This window comes from Rhopilema esculentum, chromosome 11 (assembly GCF_057945365.1).
Source record: "Rhopilema esculentum isolate cy_ngs chromosome 11, ASM5794536v1, whole genome shotgun sequence".
Lineage (NCBI taxonomy): Eukaryota > Metazoa > Cnidaria > Scyphozoa > Rhizostomeae > Rhizostomatidae > Rhopilema > Rhopilema esculentum.
The window spans coordinates 5,141,617-5,159,274 of record NC_142825.1 but is presented as its reverse complement, the minus strand read 5'-3'; the positions used below and the strand labels follow the sequence as shown (position 1 = coordinate 5,159,274).

Genomic DNA, 17,658 nt, shown 5'->3' with positions numbered 1-17,658 from the left:
CTTCATATAGTGGTCGCTTGGTTCAAAAACTTGAATAACCAAGAAAATTTATCGTGTCCTTTGAAGACTCCATCGGATCCAGTTTTGGATATATTCAACAATTGTTTTTAAATACAGAACTTCAAGAAATGTAAAATTGTTGATTACGAATCTTCATTTTGCGACCCCATTACACCAGGTCTCTTTAAATGGTCACGAATTGCATCTCTAGGAATCTGGCAACAACTCCACACAAAAAATTAGCATATGATACGTAACATAATCAAATTATAAATTTAGATACTTACTGATCTGCATCTTACAAATTTGAAAATCTTTCTTAAGAAATGACCAGTTAAGAAAAGCAGGCATATGGCCATGGGAAGAAAGCCGGCAACCCATAAATGGGCGAAGAAGATCTGCAAAAGAAAACGCTAAATAGCCAGTGGTTCACGTTCGAACGGAGTTTTTGCGGGAGGGGCGAAATCACTTAGATTCTATGTTTTTATTTTAGATACTGCTCCAAAAAGGGAATTTAGCAAAGAAATATTACTACTGTAGAGTATTCTGGACCTATCAGTATAAATAATACTATACCGACTACAAAAGTTTAAAGATTTCTTCATGCAACTTGGTTTTTAGGAAAATGTTTTTACATATCAAAAGTTTTATATGAAGTTTAGTTATATTTAAGTGACTAGTTTCCTCCATTTCAAAATATTTCAAGACGAATTCCAGAATCCAAAGAAAAAGTTCGAAACAAAGCCCCAACATGATCTCTCCAAACATTGCTGAGAAATCTTCTTTTGGACATATAGCTCTAAAATAGCTAATTTTCCGCAAATTGAACTATTCTACTTTTATAAAAGTAGACAATAGCCATTCTAGCGGCATTATATGAAAATTTTTGCTATAACAGTTTTTGATTTTATGAGTACTCATACTAGCGCTCAACGTCAATTGTGCATTGCTGAGAAAGTTTTGTGCCCGAAAAGTCTCATAATGACATTCGAGAATATAACGCTTTATTTACAATTAAAATTTGTATATTAAGGTATAAAATTGCTCGTGTTAAGAATCGCGCCTTTTAAACGTCGAAATATAGTACTAATATGATGCAAAAATCGTCATGGTATCAGGTTTCCGTGTGATAGGATGATAAAAAACCTTCCCGTCCACGCGATACCTGATTCATTGTTGTATCGGAACACTTTTCATATCGGATACAGGGCCCGCGCAACTGATCCTGGACTTGAGAGGCCAACAATACGAAGAAAGTTTCTTCTTACCCTCTCTAGCCCCCATCGCGGCAAACATTTTGCTTACGCCGTTTTACTTGTTGACTTTGGTTCAGAGTATTTGTTGTAAAATACAGGCGGGCATACAGGCTTATCTGTATAAATGATTTAAGCTGATGACCTGTGGGGCAGGCCCTAGGATAGGCCTTCTGTTCACACGATGACACTTAATCCGATACGCACCGAATAGTTTTTGCGGAATCAAACCATTCCGCTTTGAATGTGGTTGGAACCATATCGGATCACTTTCGAACTCGTGTGAACGCATGAATCCGATATGGTTTTACTCCGGAACCTCTGTCTCGAATTTGCAGCTTCGTTATACAAACAATTTCGCGCTCTTTTCAATACACGAATTGACAGTGGATCCCAATGAAATAATAAATATGCAGCACAAAATATTCAGTTTTGAAATATTTTCTCTTTAGAAGAAAATAACGTGTCAGATTCAATGTTGCTAGGCAACTGCTTAAAGACAATAGTTTTTTCGGAGCAGTGTTGAACAGTAGGTCGCCGTGTGAGGAGAAGTGAATCCGATACGAAATGAATCCGGTATCTTGTGAACAGAAATTGACATTCGTATCGGATCGGATCAGTGAATCCGATAAGAAATGAATCCAGTATCGTGTAAACAGAGCTTTATATTCGTATCGAATCGGATCAGTGAATCCGATAAGAAATGAATCCAGTATCGTGTAAACAGAGCTTTATATTCGTATCGGATCGGGTCGGTGAATCCGATATGAAATGAATCCAGTGTCGTGTGAACAGAGCTTTATATTCGTATCGGATCGGATCAGTGAATCCGATAAGAAATGAATCCAGTATCATGCAAATAGAGATTTATATTCGTATCGGATCGGGTCGGTGAATCCGATATGAAATGAACCCAGTATCGTGTAAACAGAACTTTATATTCGTATCAAATTGGGTCAGTGAATCCGATATGAAATGAATCCACTATCATGTGAACAGAGCTTTATATTCGTATCGGATCAGGCCAGTGAATCCGATATGTAATGAATCCAGTATCGTGTGAACAGAAAGGCCTAGGTTTTTTTACTGGCTATGCTAAAAAAGCTGAAGAAGGTATGAGTGGAGGTTCGCCCTTGCAAAATAACAATGGAAGAGAACAGGCAGATAACAAGGAGAAAATTGTTGTCGTGCTAACCGTTGGAAGAATTTTGTCGCATTTCCGTGTTATCTCTGTATTCACGCCAATCAAGACCAAGAGCCTTAGGGAAAGAATGCAAAAGAATATCGAGTATGTAATAAATATACATTGAAAATTCGTAAAATCCTGCGCAAAATTATTAAAGTTATTAAGGAAATTATTAAACAATCTTATAAAAATGAAAATAGTCTGAAACGTCATGAAACGTAGAGGTGATGTTTTGCTCTTTGGTTATTCTGGAAGGAGAATTTTTCTTTTTAGTTTTTCCGACGTGTTTTTCATGGATTAGTGTTAATTAAGCCTGGTTCATAGTACCTTAGGTTTGTTCTGGGATAAAAATGTGCTCACCTGGCATTACCTCTGGCAGTTTTTACCATATCTAGCTAATAACGCATATTTAGTTATATTTAATGGGGTATTTTCAAGTTTAATGTGCTCAAAGTTAAAAACATTCTAAAAACAGTTTCTTTTCCACTCTTGTTCCTTTTCCACAAAGTTAAAAACATTCTAAAAACAGGTTCTTTTCAACTCTGTGTTTGTTGGATCAATGGCTAATTGTTATAATAAAAGCATCATAAAATGACGAAAAGAAAAACATGAATTGCATACCACAATATGCTGTAAGCCAATCCGCATATAGCTCCGTGCAGTTTTTTTATTCCAATGCAATCAACGAGTGGAAACGGCATTAAGGAAATCAATGCTGCCTTTAAGAGCTTTATGAAGACTAAAAGAAGAAAGGGCCAAAATTATGTTTAATGTGCTCAAAGCATAAATGAAACAAGCAATGTGAAAATGACATGAAATTCAGCTTTCATAATCTCTTTATTAGATACAAATAATTTTCATTACAAGAAAAGACACAGCAAAGACAAAAATATGATAGGGATAGAGGACTTTTATAAGAAGGTTAAAAAGTCATCGGTTTATTGGCTTTATAAGCCTCGCTATGATTACCAGGTACCTAAGTTTATTCGAATCTTGATATTCAAATCTTCATGGCACAGCAAAGGATTCAAATGTCATTGTAAAACATGAAAGTGTACTTTGAACAAACATCAAATCAAACAACTCAAAATTCCTTGCTCTTTTATGCAAAAACAACCCGACAAGCAAGTTCGAATTTCCTTTACATACATAATTGTGAAATATTTCATGTCTTATCTGAGCCAGTAAACAGAGTACTTTAAAGAGAGCGCTTGGAGTGTTGGAGGTACTATGATTCCTACGAAAAAGTATCTTACCAAAATGTTGATATGCCGACCATTACTTACTCTGTAAAGAGCCTGGAATAGTGTTCGTGCCTTCAGAAAACAAGATAGTATTAACAATCATCGAGGTGGCAACACCAAAAGCCATTGCATAAGCACAACGGTTTTCGTAGCCATCTAGAAAATTTATCGGCCTAGAATAGACAAAATAAATGAATTAATGTTGCAGGAGGCTTTGCATACTTCTCAAACGAGTCTTTTTTCCTCTCACCTTGTTTTTGGTCCACACTTGGATATAAATTTTCTGCTTACTTTAGGTCATTATCCGACGATTAAACTCTAAAGAGTGTAGGACGAAAGTCGAAACATTACATAACTTAAATTGTCTGTCAACAGCCGCGAAAGCGCAACGCTTTTAAACGAAATGAATGAGCAAATTTGTTTGCTTTCCATCGTGTTGGAGGCGCGGTGCAACACCTGGGTAGGCGGGTTCGTGACTTCGGTGGTAGACCATTGATAGGCTTGATAGCTCGAACACCAAAAACAGTCATTTCGCATAGCCATAAATCGTTAAATACGTAAGGCGGGAACGGCGAGTTGATCCGAAGATCCCTGCAAACGGAACCACTTTCCTCTGCGTTGGATTCCAGGCACAAGGTTGTCACAAATTACATTTTTTTACCACAAGAGGAACCAACACAAAATTTGGACCCCGGAAAATTGCAAAAAGATTTTGATGTTATGAAGTGGGGACAAAAGTCCTACCGAAAAATGGTTTTGCATGCTTTGTATCACATACATGTTGCGAGAAACAAGTGAGAGAAACTAGTGCGATTGAATTTTTGGTAAGTATTTTTGTAAGTTGGTAAGTATAGTATTTTTACGGTCTGATAGTCATCAACAAATAATCGATTGATAATCTGATATCCGACAATAATTTTGAAAGCTCTCGGTCGATGGGGATTTCTCGGCACGGTAATGGCAAGCTCCTGCCTAGCGGTAAAGGCTACACACGTCGATGAAATAAAAAAGGTTGATATAACCAAGAAAGAATTGAATCAGTCAAAAAGAAGGTTCCTCCTCTTCTACCTCTTCTAGGCCTACTAGGTATTAGATGCTAAACTTTCCCGTTATAAAATGAATATAATGGTATTTAAACCTATGTATGATAGAATTATACTACTTGCTAACCCTCGCTGGTGAGAGCCTGTCCAGGACTTTTCCTCTTTCCCCCTTCTGCGCCGTGCTCGTTCAAAATTGGTTTGGTTTCAATTTTCAGCGAGCGTGACGACAATCACGCGCTCGTTTGAATCTTCTGCTATCGGCCTCCAGACGACCCCGCGCTCGCAGGCAATCATACCCTTGCTCGATTCAAATTTCTTCCCCTAAATTAGACCCACTTTCTGTATTCCAGACAACATTGAGTTATTTTGTGATAGTCTTTGCGGTTCACATAACAAACTAGATCGACGAAAAATGCTTTTTGGCAATGCAAATTTTTTTGCGTTGATGACTCTTTAAATGTAAAATGATAATCTAAATGTAAATGAAGCGCTTGCCGTAGGCAATTTACATTTTCTAGGCTTAAAAAAGACACATCAAAACATTTTCAATGATTTCTGCGAGTTCGATGATCTGTTCACGAAAATGTTTAAGGATCGTTTTGTATCTAAGTGCTATTTAAATCCCTTTTATAAATAGCAAAGTGTCTGTCCAGTTCCATTAATCAAAATTATTCGGGAGTAATTATGGATGAAAGTTCTACTATTCAGTTAATGTTTGCGTTTTAGATTGCAAAAATTCCAAATGAAGTTGTAGTAAGTTTCTTTGCCATCTTAATAAGCTTTAGGAATTTCTAATATACTCTTTGAAAAAACGCATCTTTACAGCACAGCTTATTTTGCCACTGGAGCTAACTGGATATCTCACTCAACATTTCTAGCAATCTTTTGAATCTTTGTCACGATCAAAAAATTGATCACTGAATAGAATACTTACGCATTCATAGAATACAGTTCTTAGTACATTGATTTCTTTACAAACTGGCCCGCTTTGTCTTATACCAAGATTAATTGGGATTTACTATGCAGAAGCATGGAAGAAAATCATTCCCAATCCAAATTTGCATGCTACACCCCAAATGTTAGAGCAATATAACAACCTTTTTAAAACAAAACTCGTGCGAAGGTACAAGCTAGCATTTATCCTACATGTGCGTGGCCTAACATCAGGCCAGTGTAATCTTTAGACCTTTGGTACAGTTGTTAAGAGAAACATATCAATGTGGATACTTACAAAGCAGGACTTTCTTTGAAGCTTTTAAGCCTTGACTTCGATATATGCTTGTACAAGAACGATGCAGCTATGTAAAAGATCTACAAATAGCAAATGACGAAATGCTTTTATAATGAATGATGACATGCGTGCCATTGTTTGTGAAAGAGAGCCCCTTTACTGTGCCACAGCACATAACTGGGAGATGCAGCATTTATCGGGTCAGAAAAATCTCATGAATGCTACAAAATAACACTTTTAAAAATATAACTTTTCAATTTACCCGCTCCGCTCATACCCGTCAATATAACCAAGATATAACTTATCTACCCGCTCAGCTCGAGTGTGATTACTATTATAGTTCACATATTCGAATAGGCAAACTACTTGAAAACATGAATCAATTAAATTTTAAAAAGTTTCTTAGCCCAATTTGGATAATTAAGAGAACTTGGATAATTTCTAGTTCTTCTCCTGAAAGAAATTCATGGCACAATTGTTGAAAAAAAATCACTAGTATTGAGTACAACTGGTATGTCAGTCTTTTGAAATGAATCTACATAGCTATGCTAATTATATTATACTTACAGAGACACCTGGCACCAGACAAATAGGAACTAGTGAAATTGTATTTAAAGTCTCCGTACAGCTTTCCATCTTTTGACAACATCAACCTGAAGTTTGATGAAATTTATTAAAGGAATTTTCAAAACAAATAATTGCTTGCCTTTTTACCCAAAGATTCCCATTCGTTTCTTATACATTGTGGGGGGGGCACAAAGGACGGGGAATTGTCAAGCTATTGCTTCTCAACATTGTTCCTAAAAACTGACGACGAATGAATGAATTTTCGAGACTGATACTTTTATGATAAACTTGACTTTATTGTTATTTGTAGTTACTAACAAATTTTGGTAGTTATTTCTTTTTTGGCTTTAAACTTGAAATTTTTAGCTCCCACATTGACAATAAAAATAATAATTGAAACATTTTCAATTTAAATCTATAAACACTACAGTTACAAAGCTTACAAGATGAGGTACTTTGTAAATGAATCTCCTGTTGCATACAGAAGAAACCAGCATAAAAGAACCTAGGTTTTTTCTGGCAGCCTGGATAGGTTCTTGATTAACAGGCTGCTATTCTAAATTCTAGCCTGTAAGGTTCTTATATACGTAGAGGCCATGCATACGTTAACGATGTTTTCTACCGCAAGATTCTCACAATAACTAAGCTTCCAAATTCCAATCAACCGAGAAACCCGCGTGGGTCATCCTGCTGCTACCCTGGGAACCAGACTCACTCTAGTTAAAATGAGAGTGAGATTAGTACCCCGGGTACCCTGCTGCATTATTATATAAGTTGATGCTTGTCTCTTCATTCTAGCCACCAGGGCCGTCGCTAGGGGGGGGCATGGGGTTAGTGACAACACACTTGAAGAAAAGTTCCGTTTTGGGGGTAAAAAAGGCGAATTAAGGATGGCTCACCCATTTTGTCTGGAAAGGGAACTTGGAAAACCCCCGTGAGCACAAGTAAATTTGTAACTTTCTCATCCATTGAAAATCTTCTCGAGAAGATTTCTCGGTAGGCGTCATCTATACAGTGGTGTTGTCTTTCACCAAACAAGTGACAGGCAACAATCAGTGATGCAATAACATTTTCTTGGATATCAGCTGAAAAACTAAGCTCTGCAAATGTAGACAAGAACTCTTGTGTACTTTTCGTTAGTTCCATAATCATTTCCACTGGAAGAATGCAAGCCGAAGAGAGTTGTCTTTTCTAACGAAGAGAGATGACATGAAAACTAATGCTAAGATCTTTGGATTCTTTCCACTGCCACTGTCTATGTAGACTGCAAGGTTTAGAACTTCATTGAGGACAAGGAATTGGGATATCTATCTTTATCTGTTGTCACTGCTTGGTGTAGCAGAAAGCATTTCCTCTTGTCTGCTGCCTCGTTGTTGGCTTGAAGAGCTTCAATTGGTGAAGTTCTTTCTCTACGAAATCTGATGCAGTAAATTTGGAGGGGTTATTCAGATTCTGCACAACCAAGAGCTACTTTTTCTGCCACCTAAACTTCCTCAATTACTTCAAAGAGTCGCTCTTTTTCTTTCCATTGCAGAGAAACCAATAGCAGTTTGTGGGATGCACTTGCTCGAGTGTTTTACAAGCTGCGGATGTCTACATTACACAGATTGGCTGCTTCTCCCTTGATTGCTTTTGCAGATGGGCACTTTATGGAAAGTTTCGGGAAGCGCCTTCCAGTACACAAAGTCATCTTTTTTTCAAAGGGGAATCCTTTATGGCAATGCTTTTGGCCTTTTCATCTCTATTTCCTTTCACTAAAATGGATTTAGAAAAGTCCTGGTGGCAAGATCTATGAACAAAGTGCTCTCCTACAGTAATTGTTCAGGTATTCCTCTAAGCTGCTTTTCATGATTATGGGGTCTGCCCAAAGTGAATAACAAACATTTCTCATTTCTTTCTGCCATATTTTATATGATTCTTTCACATCCCGAGAAAGATATGAAAGGGAAACCTCGTGTATGGTTTGTAATTAGCATCAACTAAGATATTTTATGGTCTTTGAATTATATTCTTGTATTAAAAACATTGATGAAAGTCTAACGAGAATAATAGGTTCTGAAGAACAGAACCTTACTTTAAGGGTTTCGCAATCAAATCTTCCAATTAAAGTTAATCAATTTGAAATAAAAACAGAACTGTTAGAAAGAGCCTAGAAATATCCCAAAACAACGAAGCAAGTCAAGATTCCACGTGGCAGCACATGGAAAGACTGTCAAACGAATGAAGTCAACAAGCTACTTCTTCCAGTGAAACAGAGGATTATTTCGTCTTGACATTGCATATCATTAGGACCTTTTAAAATATCTTGAGTACTACAAGAAACAACTACAGCAAGGCTTTTTGCACTAAATATTTCGCATAATTTATGCACATAATAACTGATTGAATAACAGCACGCTAAGCTATAGGTTTTTGTTTATGCTCTCCCCCCAATAATCGGAATTAGCGCAAATGATAAAAACAATTTGATTTTTGAAGGTTGCATTGCTATATACTTGCTTTTAGCACTTTTTGTGCTCTTAAACAAAGTATATCGTTATCCAAAGACACCACCCTAAAATGACTTAAACCCCCTATATCTTGGAAAAGCCCCCATATCTTGGAAAACCCCCTAAACGGCCTGATCTGAGAAAGTTTTTCATTCTCTTGGTTCAATAGTTATCCATGGTTTCAATATTCTAAAGCTTAATATTATGCAATTTGCCTTTCTTGGAAATTTTTTGTCTAAGAATCGGTGTAAATTCATCCAGAGACAAGGTGGTGAATTTTTTTGACAGAAGTTTCCTGTGCAGTAGCAAGATATAGAATCAATGCAGATTTGATATCAACCAAACCCTATAATTAACCATGCTAACCTTTGTAACTGTAAAAGAAGTAGGCAGTGAAGAGTCATAATTGGCAGTGAAGAATTACTTAAGAGAATGTTGTTTTATAGTTTCCTTGAATAATATAAAATCTTCACATGCAAGCAACACCTCTATTTAACCACTTTACATTGCGCATGAGTAAATGGTTTTGACCACGCCCATTTTTGACCATTTACTTTTGGACCACACCCTTTTGCGGCAGTCAAATTTTAAACATGACAATATAATGTATGGTAAGGATTCAAACGTATTACTTTTGTTCGCAGCTCACTTAAAATGACCTTTCGTCTCTCGGCGTCGTAAACTACTTTGGTCTGCCAACCCTTTTTCACGAAAAGCTGCACCAATTGAGCAGCCTAGAATTGATGCAATTTCACGATAACTATTCGAGTTGTTTTCGCAGAAAGCAATTTGCAAGCACCTCCTGTAACTCAATTCTTAATTTTTAAAACTCCCATCTTTACGTCTCAAGGTCAAAAAAGTTTAATTTTCTGGCGTACATAGAAGGCATCAAAATATCACCAATAAAGTTTCACGGAAATAGCTGCCGTACTTGTTTAATGACAAAAGATTTTTATTATTGTTTGTGTGTGCGAGGACAATACCAGCGAAAGAATGTACCTGAAATTGAGGGGCGTCGCCAAAGGGGGCTATAGGAGGCGCTGTACTCCCCAACACTTTGTCCGTCGGCACGTAAAGGGTTTTTGCCGGGCAAAAGAAGTCATTTTTTTCTTATCATCAGGAAGAAAATAACTCCATTGGTAACATTCTAAATAAGCAAGTGGCACTGATTGGTCAACCTCAACAGTCGTGTGCCCGCGTTTATGATTGGCCTATTTTGATCCACAACTGGGTATATATATTTCCTAGCGTAGGGTTTTCGATCTATGCTCTGACGTTTTAAACTCTGAAGAGTGTCAGACGAAAAGCTTTAGTTTACTAAATGTTTGCTTTTTTTAAAGCCATTATGAATTTTTAAGTAGAAACATATCTAAGCAACACAAAAGATTGTTCATCTTATGACCACAGCCTTAAGGAGTGGGACACGCCCTCGCCCAATGCTGACAGTCAGAGAATATTTTGACGTTACGGGACAACCGTAAAAACATGAATCGCTGACGACATTAATAGCGGAAAAATCGTTTGAACAGAAGATACAAGATGGATCATATTGGATTTTGTTTCTTTGTTCAAATTCTTGTCAAAGGACCACTTTGTCTCAACGATTCATTCATTTACAACCAAATATTACCAAAGAGGAGGGCAATTATACCCGAACCCCCCCTGCACAATTTCACCCCCTGGCGCCGCCACACATTTGAATGACTCAATTTTTCGATTGTTCCTCCTCTAATCCATTGAATTTTATTCTCTTTAAATAATTTTCAAATTTTATAACAGGACAACGGGTCAAGCCTGGAACGATCCATAAATTAACCAGGAAAAAAAGTATGAGGTTTAGATTAAACTCGCATCTTTTTTGCTCCCAGTCGGTAGAGTATGGCAAATTCACAAATGACAAGGTTTGCGCGTCAGGCCAGGGCCATAGCTATTATGAGGGGGGCGAAGGGTGTGATGCCCCGAGGATTTTTTGCCAACAAGGAGTTCTTTTCGGCAAATTTCCCCCTTGCGGTTCCCTACTTTAAAGCACCTACAATCACTGCCAAAATTAGTTTGAACACCAACACTTTGCGCTGTGCTTTTCTATTTTTCATTTGTTTTCTTGAATACTACCACTTCCGCCACCCTTTCCCCCCTAAACAATGTTGAAAGTATAGAGAAATATCAAACGTCCACAAGAAAAAGCGTACTCCATAACCCCTTTCTTTTTTCTATAGTAAATCAACATTGTTCCTAGGGGGAGAGGGGGATGGCTGAATTTTCCTTTGAAAACCTACGTTAGTGTTCCAAGACTTTTGGCAGTGATTGTAGCTACGACGCTTACGTCAGGTATGCGGCTGAAATGACCAAGAGCTTCCATGTAAAATTTAAGCGTATTTCTGAGGGAATTACCTGCTCGGCATAGCAGCCCCTGCGTTGAATTTGTTAAAAAATGAAGAATGCGTGTATCTCTGCCTGTAAGTTTATAGTACAAAGCTCGCGCCAAACAACCAGAAGGCCTAGATAATACACGTGCGCAAAGCTTGGTTGTTTGATTCTTCAAGTAATTACGTTTCATACCAAATTTGACTTGAGTAGATGGTTCATACCGACTGATAAAAGATTGAGTAGATTGAGTAGTTAGCTTTGATTCATACCTAATAGTGAATAGGGTGCTCGAAATTTGAGGGTTCCGATATCCCGGGTTTGAGGCCTAATATCAGTGCAGCTAGAAAGTTACTGCAACTTGATCTCCACGCGGCTCGAATAACTTTATCTACGCAGCAAATGAGTTGGACCGTACATGGACTTAGTACAATCAGAAGATATGAAAGAAAGAAATATAAGAAAATTCAGTACCTTCTCAGATTAGCGAAAATATTGTCTTCAAGTTCTTTTGAAATCGACCTTCTGGAAGCTTGTCTGCAAAGCGACTTTACTCACCCATTCATGAACAAAAGAGACTTCTAGATTTCTCAGAAAACAATTTTCAATCAACGGGTCGAGCCTCTATTCCGTGCCAGCCGCTTTTGGGCAATGATATAGAAGCGCCGAGTAAAAGTCAGGATTGATTTCGCTCCCTTCATTTTTGAATATCGATGTGAAATTTAGTGAATGGCCTTATATTGCACTTAAATTTATGAATTGATGTTAATATTGGAAAAAAAGCCGTCGTTCGCAAATTCCAAGCATTTACAATCACGGTGCTTGCTGTGGTTAGCCTGTGCTCCAGACCCCTAACTTTCAAGCTGTGGTGTTTTCTGTCTCGTCGAAATTCCAGAAAAAAATGATTGATCTGTTTTAAAACGGATCCAGCAACAATGTTTAGCAACTCAATGCATAAATTTCTTAACACATTTGTACAAAGATGTGATTTAGTTACTTTTTCTTTGTTTGTTTACAGAAACTGCTATGAAATATCTATGCCAAACTCTAGAAAAAGCCGAAAATAGGTCACAATTCAATGCTTGGATATTAGTAACAGAATCTAAATATGGTAACCAATTTTTGATTTTATATAATCCTTGATATTTTTAAATTATTTCAAAACCACACTCAGGGGGCGGTCTGGCGTCAAAATCGCAGGGTGGCTAGAAAACTCAAGAGCCCGGTTTAGGGCATGGCGGGGAAAATTGAGCCACACCCACTAAAAATGTGGCTTAGAATACGATTGATTCAATAAAAATTGATAATAAAGCAATACGCTAAACAGCAGCAGTATATCGAATTTAATTCGTAAATTCGGACCCAATTGGATCCATACCTTTCCTCTCGTGTAAACAGGCTTTAAAATCCCATGTAGAGTTAAGAATCAAGATCAAAACTTATTTAAATTCTCAGACCAGCGCAAATTAGTTTCTTCACTTATGACTAATGCGAATTATTTCAAATGCCTGATATCGAATAGCTGAGAGGGTTCTCACATTTGAAGCATTAACTGAGTACAATCCTATGTTCTTTCCATTCAGAATGGTTGTATCTGGATAAGATTATCGATGCGTTGCCAGTTGAGTATGGGAACGTTCACATATTACCTAATCAAGGATGGAGGGAGGGGGTTCACACAAATTTTTACGGTCATAATGATCAATAAATGATGCAAATTAGATGATAATTCAAGGGGAAGAGGATTTTTCCAATGTTGCCTATATTTTGTTGTGTAATTTGTGCATGTTCCTTTCTTGAATGATAATGCTCTTTCCAGGGCCTATTTTAGTGTGCAGTATTACACACTTTGTTCAGTATTAATTTAAAAACGTACAGTATTGATTTTTAAAATGTGCATTTATGATTTGCTGCTATCCAAGATTCCTGCTTTGTTCACAAAATGTGAATTTTCCCCGTCAGTTCGATATAGAGGCCATGTATTGTAAATCTCGTATGACCATCGGAAAGACTATCTTATCAAAACTTAAAACAAAACGAAATGCCCAGAAATTTCCAAAAATTGCAAAAACAAAATTTCCTATAAAAAATGTAATTATAAATGTGCAGTACTAAATAGGCCCTGGTCCTCTACATGTAAGCGAAATCTCAAATCTGAATATGTTTCTTATCACTACCGAGGTCTCGGCAAAAAGTACCCCAGGAGAAGGGGGGGCCAACCCTCTTCATGAAATCAGCTCCTAAGCGACCTTTCAAAAGCTGGGTCATCTGAAACCCTTGTTGTGAAGATTTTCTCTCTTTCATGATTCTCAAGACAGAGACGATGAAGACACCTTTGTTGACGATTTATACTTATCTGCACTATTTCCATGAGGCTTTTGATCGAAATACCGGTTTATTATTACTTGACATATCCGCATGAGTTACAACCATATTTCTATGGCTACGACTCACCACTCCGCTGGCCTACGCCAGGGCCTTTCCGCGTTGGCGAAAATTTTTTAACTTAATGTCAAATACTTAATGCCCTAGACTGATTATATTGCGATTAAAGTCCCAATACATGCGGTTCAAACCACCCAAACCCTGGTTTCCGTTATTTCAGCCATGTGTTCAATCTTTCGTGTACCCTGGGTCTCAGAGCCACAAAATTTCGAGCGCGTAAACAGAATGCCAAGCAAAGAAGCGAATGAGCGTACTCTTATCTTCTATTTCCGCTCTCTAATTTATGTGGCTCTGATGCCCAGGGTATCTGACTGTCAGAGACAGTGCTGTGAACAAAATTCATATTGGGAGGGGGGGGGGGCGGCTGCTCATTGTATTTATTTCCACTTAGTACACTGTTATACAGGACATAAGGCTTAGGCTGCAATTATTGGGAGGGGGCTTCAGTAAATAAAGAGAGATGACAAGGGGTCGTCACTATCATCTGGTTACAGAGATCTGTATCAGGATTTAACAATGCTAAGAAGATTTGTTGACACAAAGAGGAAGATTTCAAGATTTAAAGTTCATAGAATGTCAGAATTGCTGGCATTTGCAAATTGCTTCCAGCAGCTTATCGATCAAGTGAAAACAACAACTGGTAGAAATAGAGATCCTGAAAACAGATGATCTCAAGTAACAAACTTTTAGAGAAGAAACATATGGAGAGGAAAACTGTGACTTTCAAGGTGGGAATTCACAAAGAGAGAAAGGAGCCCAAAGTCGACATCGACACCCTTTATCAAAAGGGTAAAAGCTTGCCAACTGTGCATACCCTGCGCATTCAAAACTCTGTACCGACGCTCATTTTTATTTTTTTTACATATTTATATCTTTTATCATTTATAACAATTTTATAAGAATATGAGCATCAAAACTAGTCAAAAGTTGAGATCAAATTAGGAACAAGCTAAGGCTAAGTTACTGTTTAATGCATTTTTGAACAACATTTTATCCCAAAACGAGAATTGTTAGCCATTTGTGGTTGCTTTTTGGTGAATATTCAATCTTGTCGTCAAATAATTTCAAAAGAAGAGAAAACTTTCCACTTGATTACGAGCAAGTCATTATCCAATTTGCTGATTAATTTGCACTTTTTCGAAAAGAGTTGAAACTCTGAGAATTTAAATAAGTTTTGATCTTGATTCTTAACTCTACATGGGATTTTAAAGCCTGTTTACACGAAAGGAAAGGTATGGATCCAATTGGGTCCGAATTTACGAATTAAAGTCGATATACTGCTGCTGTTTAGCGTATTGCTTTATTATCAATTTTTATTGAATCGATGGTATTTTAAGCCACACTTTTAGTTTGTGTGGCTCAATTTTTCCCGCCACCCCCTAAGCCGGGCCTTTGGGTTTTCTAGCCACCCTGCGATTTTGACGCCAGACCGCCCCTGAGTGTGGTTTTGAAATAGTTTAAAAATATCAATGATTATATAAAATCAAAAATTGGTTATAATTATTAAAAATTAATATTTAGATTCTGTTACTAATATCCAAGCATTGAATTGTGACCTATTTTCGGCTTTTTCTAGAGTTTGGCATAGATATTTTATAGCAGTTTCTGTAAACAAACAAAGAAAAAGTAACTAAATCACATCTTTGTACAAATGTGTTAAGAAATTTATGCATTGAGTGGCTAAACATTGTTGCTAATATTGAAAATCTTCATCTCTTGTGAGGTCGCTTAAGAGCTGATTTCATGAAAAGGGGTGGCCCTCCCCTACTCCTGGGGTACTTTTTGCCGAGACCTCGGTATTGATAAGAAACATATTCAGATTTGAGATTTCGCTTACATGTAGAGGACCAGGGCCTATTTAATACTGCACATTTATAAGTACATTTTTGATAGGAAATTTTGCTGTTGCAATTTTTGGAAATTTCTGGCCATTTTAATTTGTTTTAAGTTTTGATAAGAGAGTCTTTCCGATGGTTATACGATAATTACAATACATGAACTCTATGTCCAAGTGACGAGGATAATTCACATTTTGTGAACAAAGCAGGAATCTGGGATAGCCGCAAAAAGACATTTTCACAAATCCCAAAAATCAATACTGCACATTTTCGAAATCAATACTGCACGTTTTTAGAATAAGACTGCATAAAGTGTGTAATACTGCACACTAAATTAGAGAGAGCAGTAGAGAGCTGTAGATCCCGATCCTTGTAGCCGAGATCCCGCTTGCTCGAAAGCGAGCTTGCCAAAAACGCTGTGTTTTCGTCATGTAATCGATTTGATAGTGCTGGAAAGAGGGCTGGCTTTCCTAAGTCATATCGTGCCTCCATGTGCCTTAATTAACATTCTCATCCTTCGAAATGACAAGATGCAAGCAACCTGAAGGATTTCTTCAATGCGCAGTTTGCAGAATTTTTTAACGCTTCATAGTGCGATGAAATAAAAAAAGGATAAACTATGCCGCAAATATTCCACGTTTTACGGAAAATGCTCATAAAAAGTGTTCCGGCACCGGGGCAGCACCGAGGCAGCACCGGGGTAGCATCAGGGTAGCACCGGGGCAGCATCGGGGCATCATCGGGGCAGCACCGGGGCAGCACCGAGGCAGCACCGGAGCAGCACCGGGGCATAATCGGGGCAGCACCGGGGTAGCATCAGGGTGGCACCGGGGCAGCACCGGGGCATCATCGGGGCAACACCGGGCAGCTTTTAGCGTACTGCGTGGTATTCATATTTGATGCTTTTAGCGTACTGCGTGGTGGGACATTTGTGCCATAGACAAGGCCTTCACCTAAAACCAGGGTTCGTCACAGGCTACACGAAGATACCCGAATTGTTTCAGCAGCAAACTTTGACACCCCCAGGGTGCCCTTTCTGTGGTTCTTGCCCCCGCCGTATCATGAAGCTTTCGGCGCATCTGCTTGAGTGGGCCAAGAAAAGCGGATAACACACGATATAAATATCCGGTCACAGCCGCCTAGTAAAAGCCTACCCTTGTAAATGATAGTCTAGGACAGCAGATCTTGTTCCACCGAGAAAATGACTACCAAAGAGGAAAAATTCGAGAGATTTGAGAAAGGATAGCCAAGTCCTCTTATATTTTACTCTATTGCAGATTAAACAAGAAACTGTGTAGGTTGTGAGCCCAAGTTGAGACCCTAGACCATCTGTAGAAATAAAAAACTTAAACATGTCCAAAAAGGAAAATTTATTCAACTTTACACCTAGGTAATGAATAAGGACAGCCGGCGTAATGATCGCACAGGAACCTTGGTATATACCTGGCCTATCCTTAGCATACTTACGGGGTGAGGTATACAGGAAATGCACCGTGGCTTAAAGTTTCAGTTAAGAAAAAAAGGAAAAAATTGGTAAAAACCAACTATTGACCTACCATTCCAGATTTATAATGGAGCCTTGGCACGAATAGTGAAAATCATTCTTGCCCTGTAATACAGATGTGGAACTGATTAATTTTTATTAAGAAGGACCCAAAAACTCATTTCTTCTTTGGGGGCTTTACCCTTTTATTACTATGGAAATCGTCCCTCATATTTAGGTACACTTTCTTGTTTCTGGGTCATTTTCGACGACGGTTTGAGAATTTCCGACGCAGTTTAGTAGACTTAAAAAACAACATCGAAATTTTTCGTTGTTCTCAAACTCAAGGAAGCCATGTTGTTTGGATCTATCAGGGGGTTTCTTTGTTGGAGAACTGAAGCATCTTGTGGTAACGTATTGAGTGCAATTCAATACATATCCTATGCAATTTCAATTATTGTCCATTATTATGGAACTTAAGTGACAATAAAGCCACTTAAGCTAGAGAATGTTAG

General features: G+C 37.9%; 1 protein-coding gene across 2 annotated transcripts in view; it reads right to left on the bottom strand.

Moving 5' to 3' along the window:
- The window catches only part of LOC135693851 (stimulated by retinoic acid gene 6 protein-like), a 40,800-nt gene that overhangs the window by 14,017 nt on the left and 9,125 nt on the right, over window positions 1-17,658 (bottom strand). Inside the window, exons 1-7 of one of the 2 annotated variants that reach the window (XM_065212435.2) lie at window positions 11,852-12,008; window positions 6,525-6,610; window positions 5,958-6,037; window positions 3,726-3,856; window positions 3,061-3,178; window positions 2,449-2,512; window positions 288-398 (exon numbers count right to left, since the gene is read on the bottom strand). In XM_065212435.2, the coding sequence (XP_065068507.2) occupies window positions 288-398; window positions 2,449-2,512; window positions 3,061-3,178; window positions 3,726-3,856; window positions 5,958-6,037; window positions 6,525-6,593 (573 nt within the window). In that variant the 5' untranslated portion in view covers window positions 6,594-6,610; window positions 11,852-12,008. Of the gene's footprint in view, window positions 1-287; window positions 399-2,448; window positions 2,513-3,060; window positions 3,179-3,725; window positions 3,857-5,957; window positions 6,038-6,524; window positions 6,611-11,851; window positions 12,009-17,658 lie in introns of those variants that run through there. The other variant, XM_089111343.1, reaches the window with a different exon arrangement.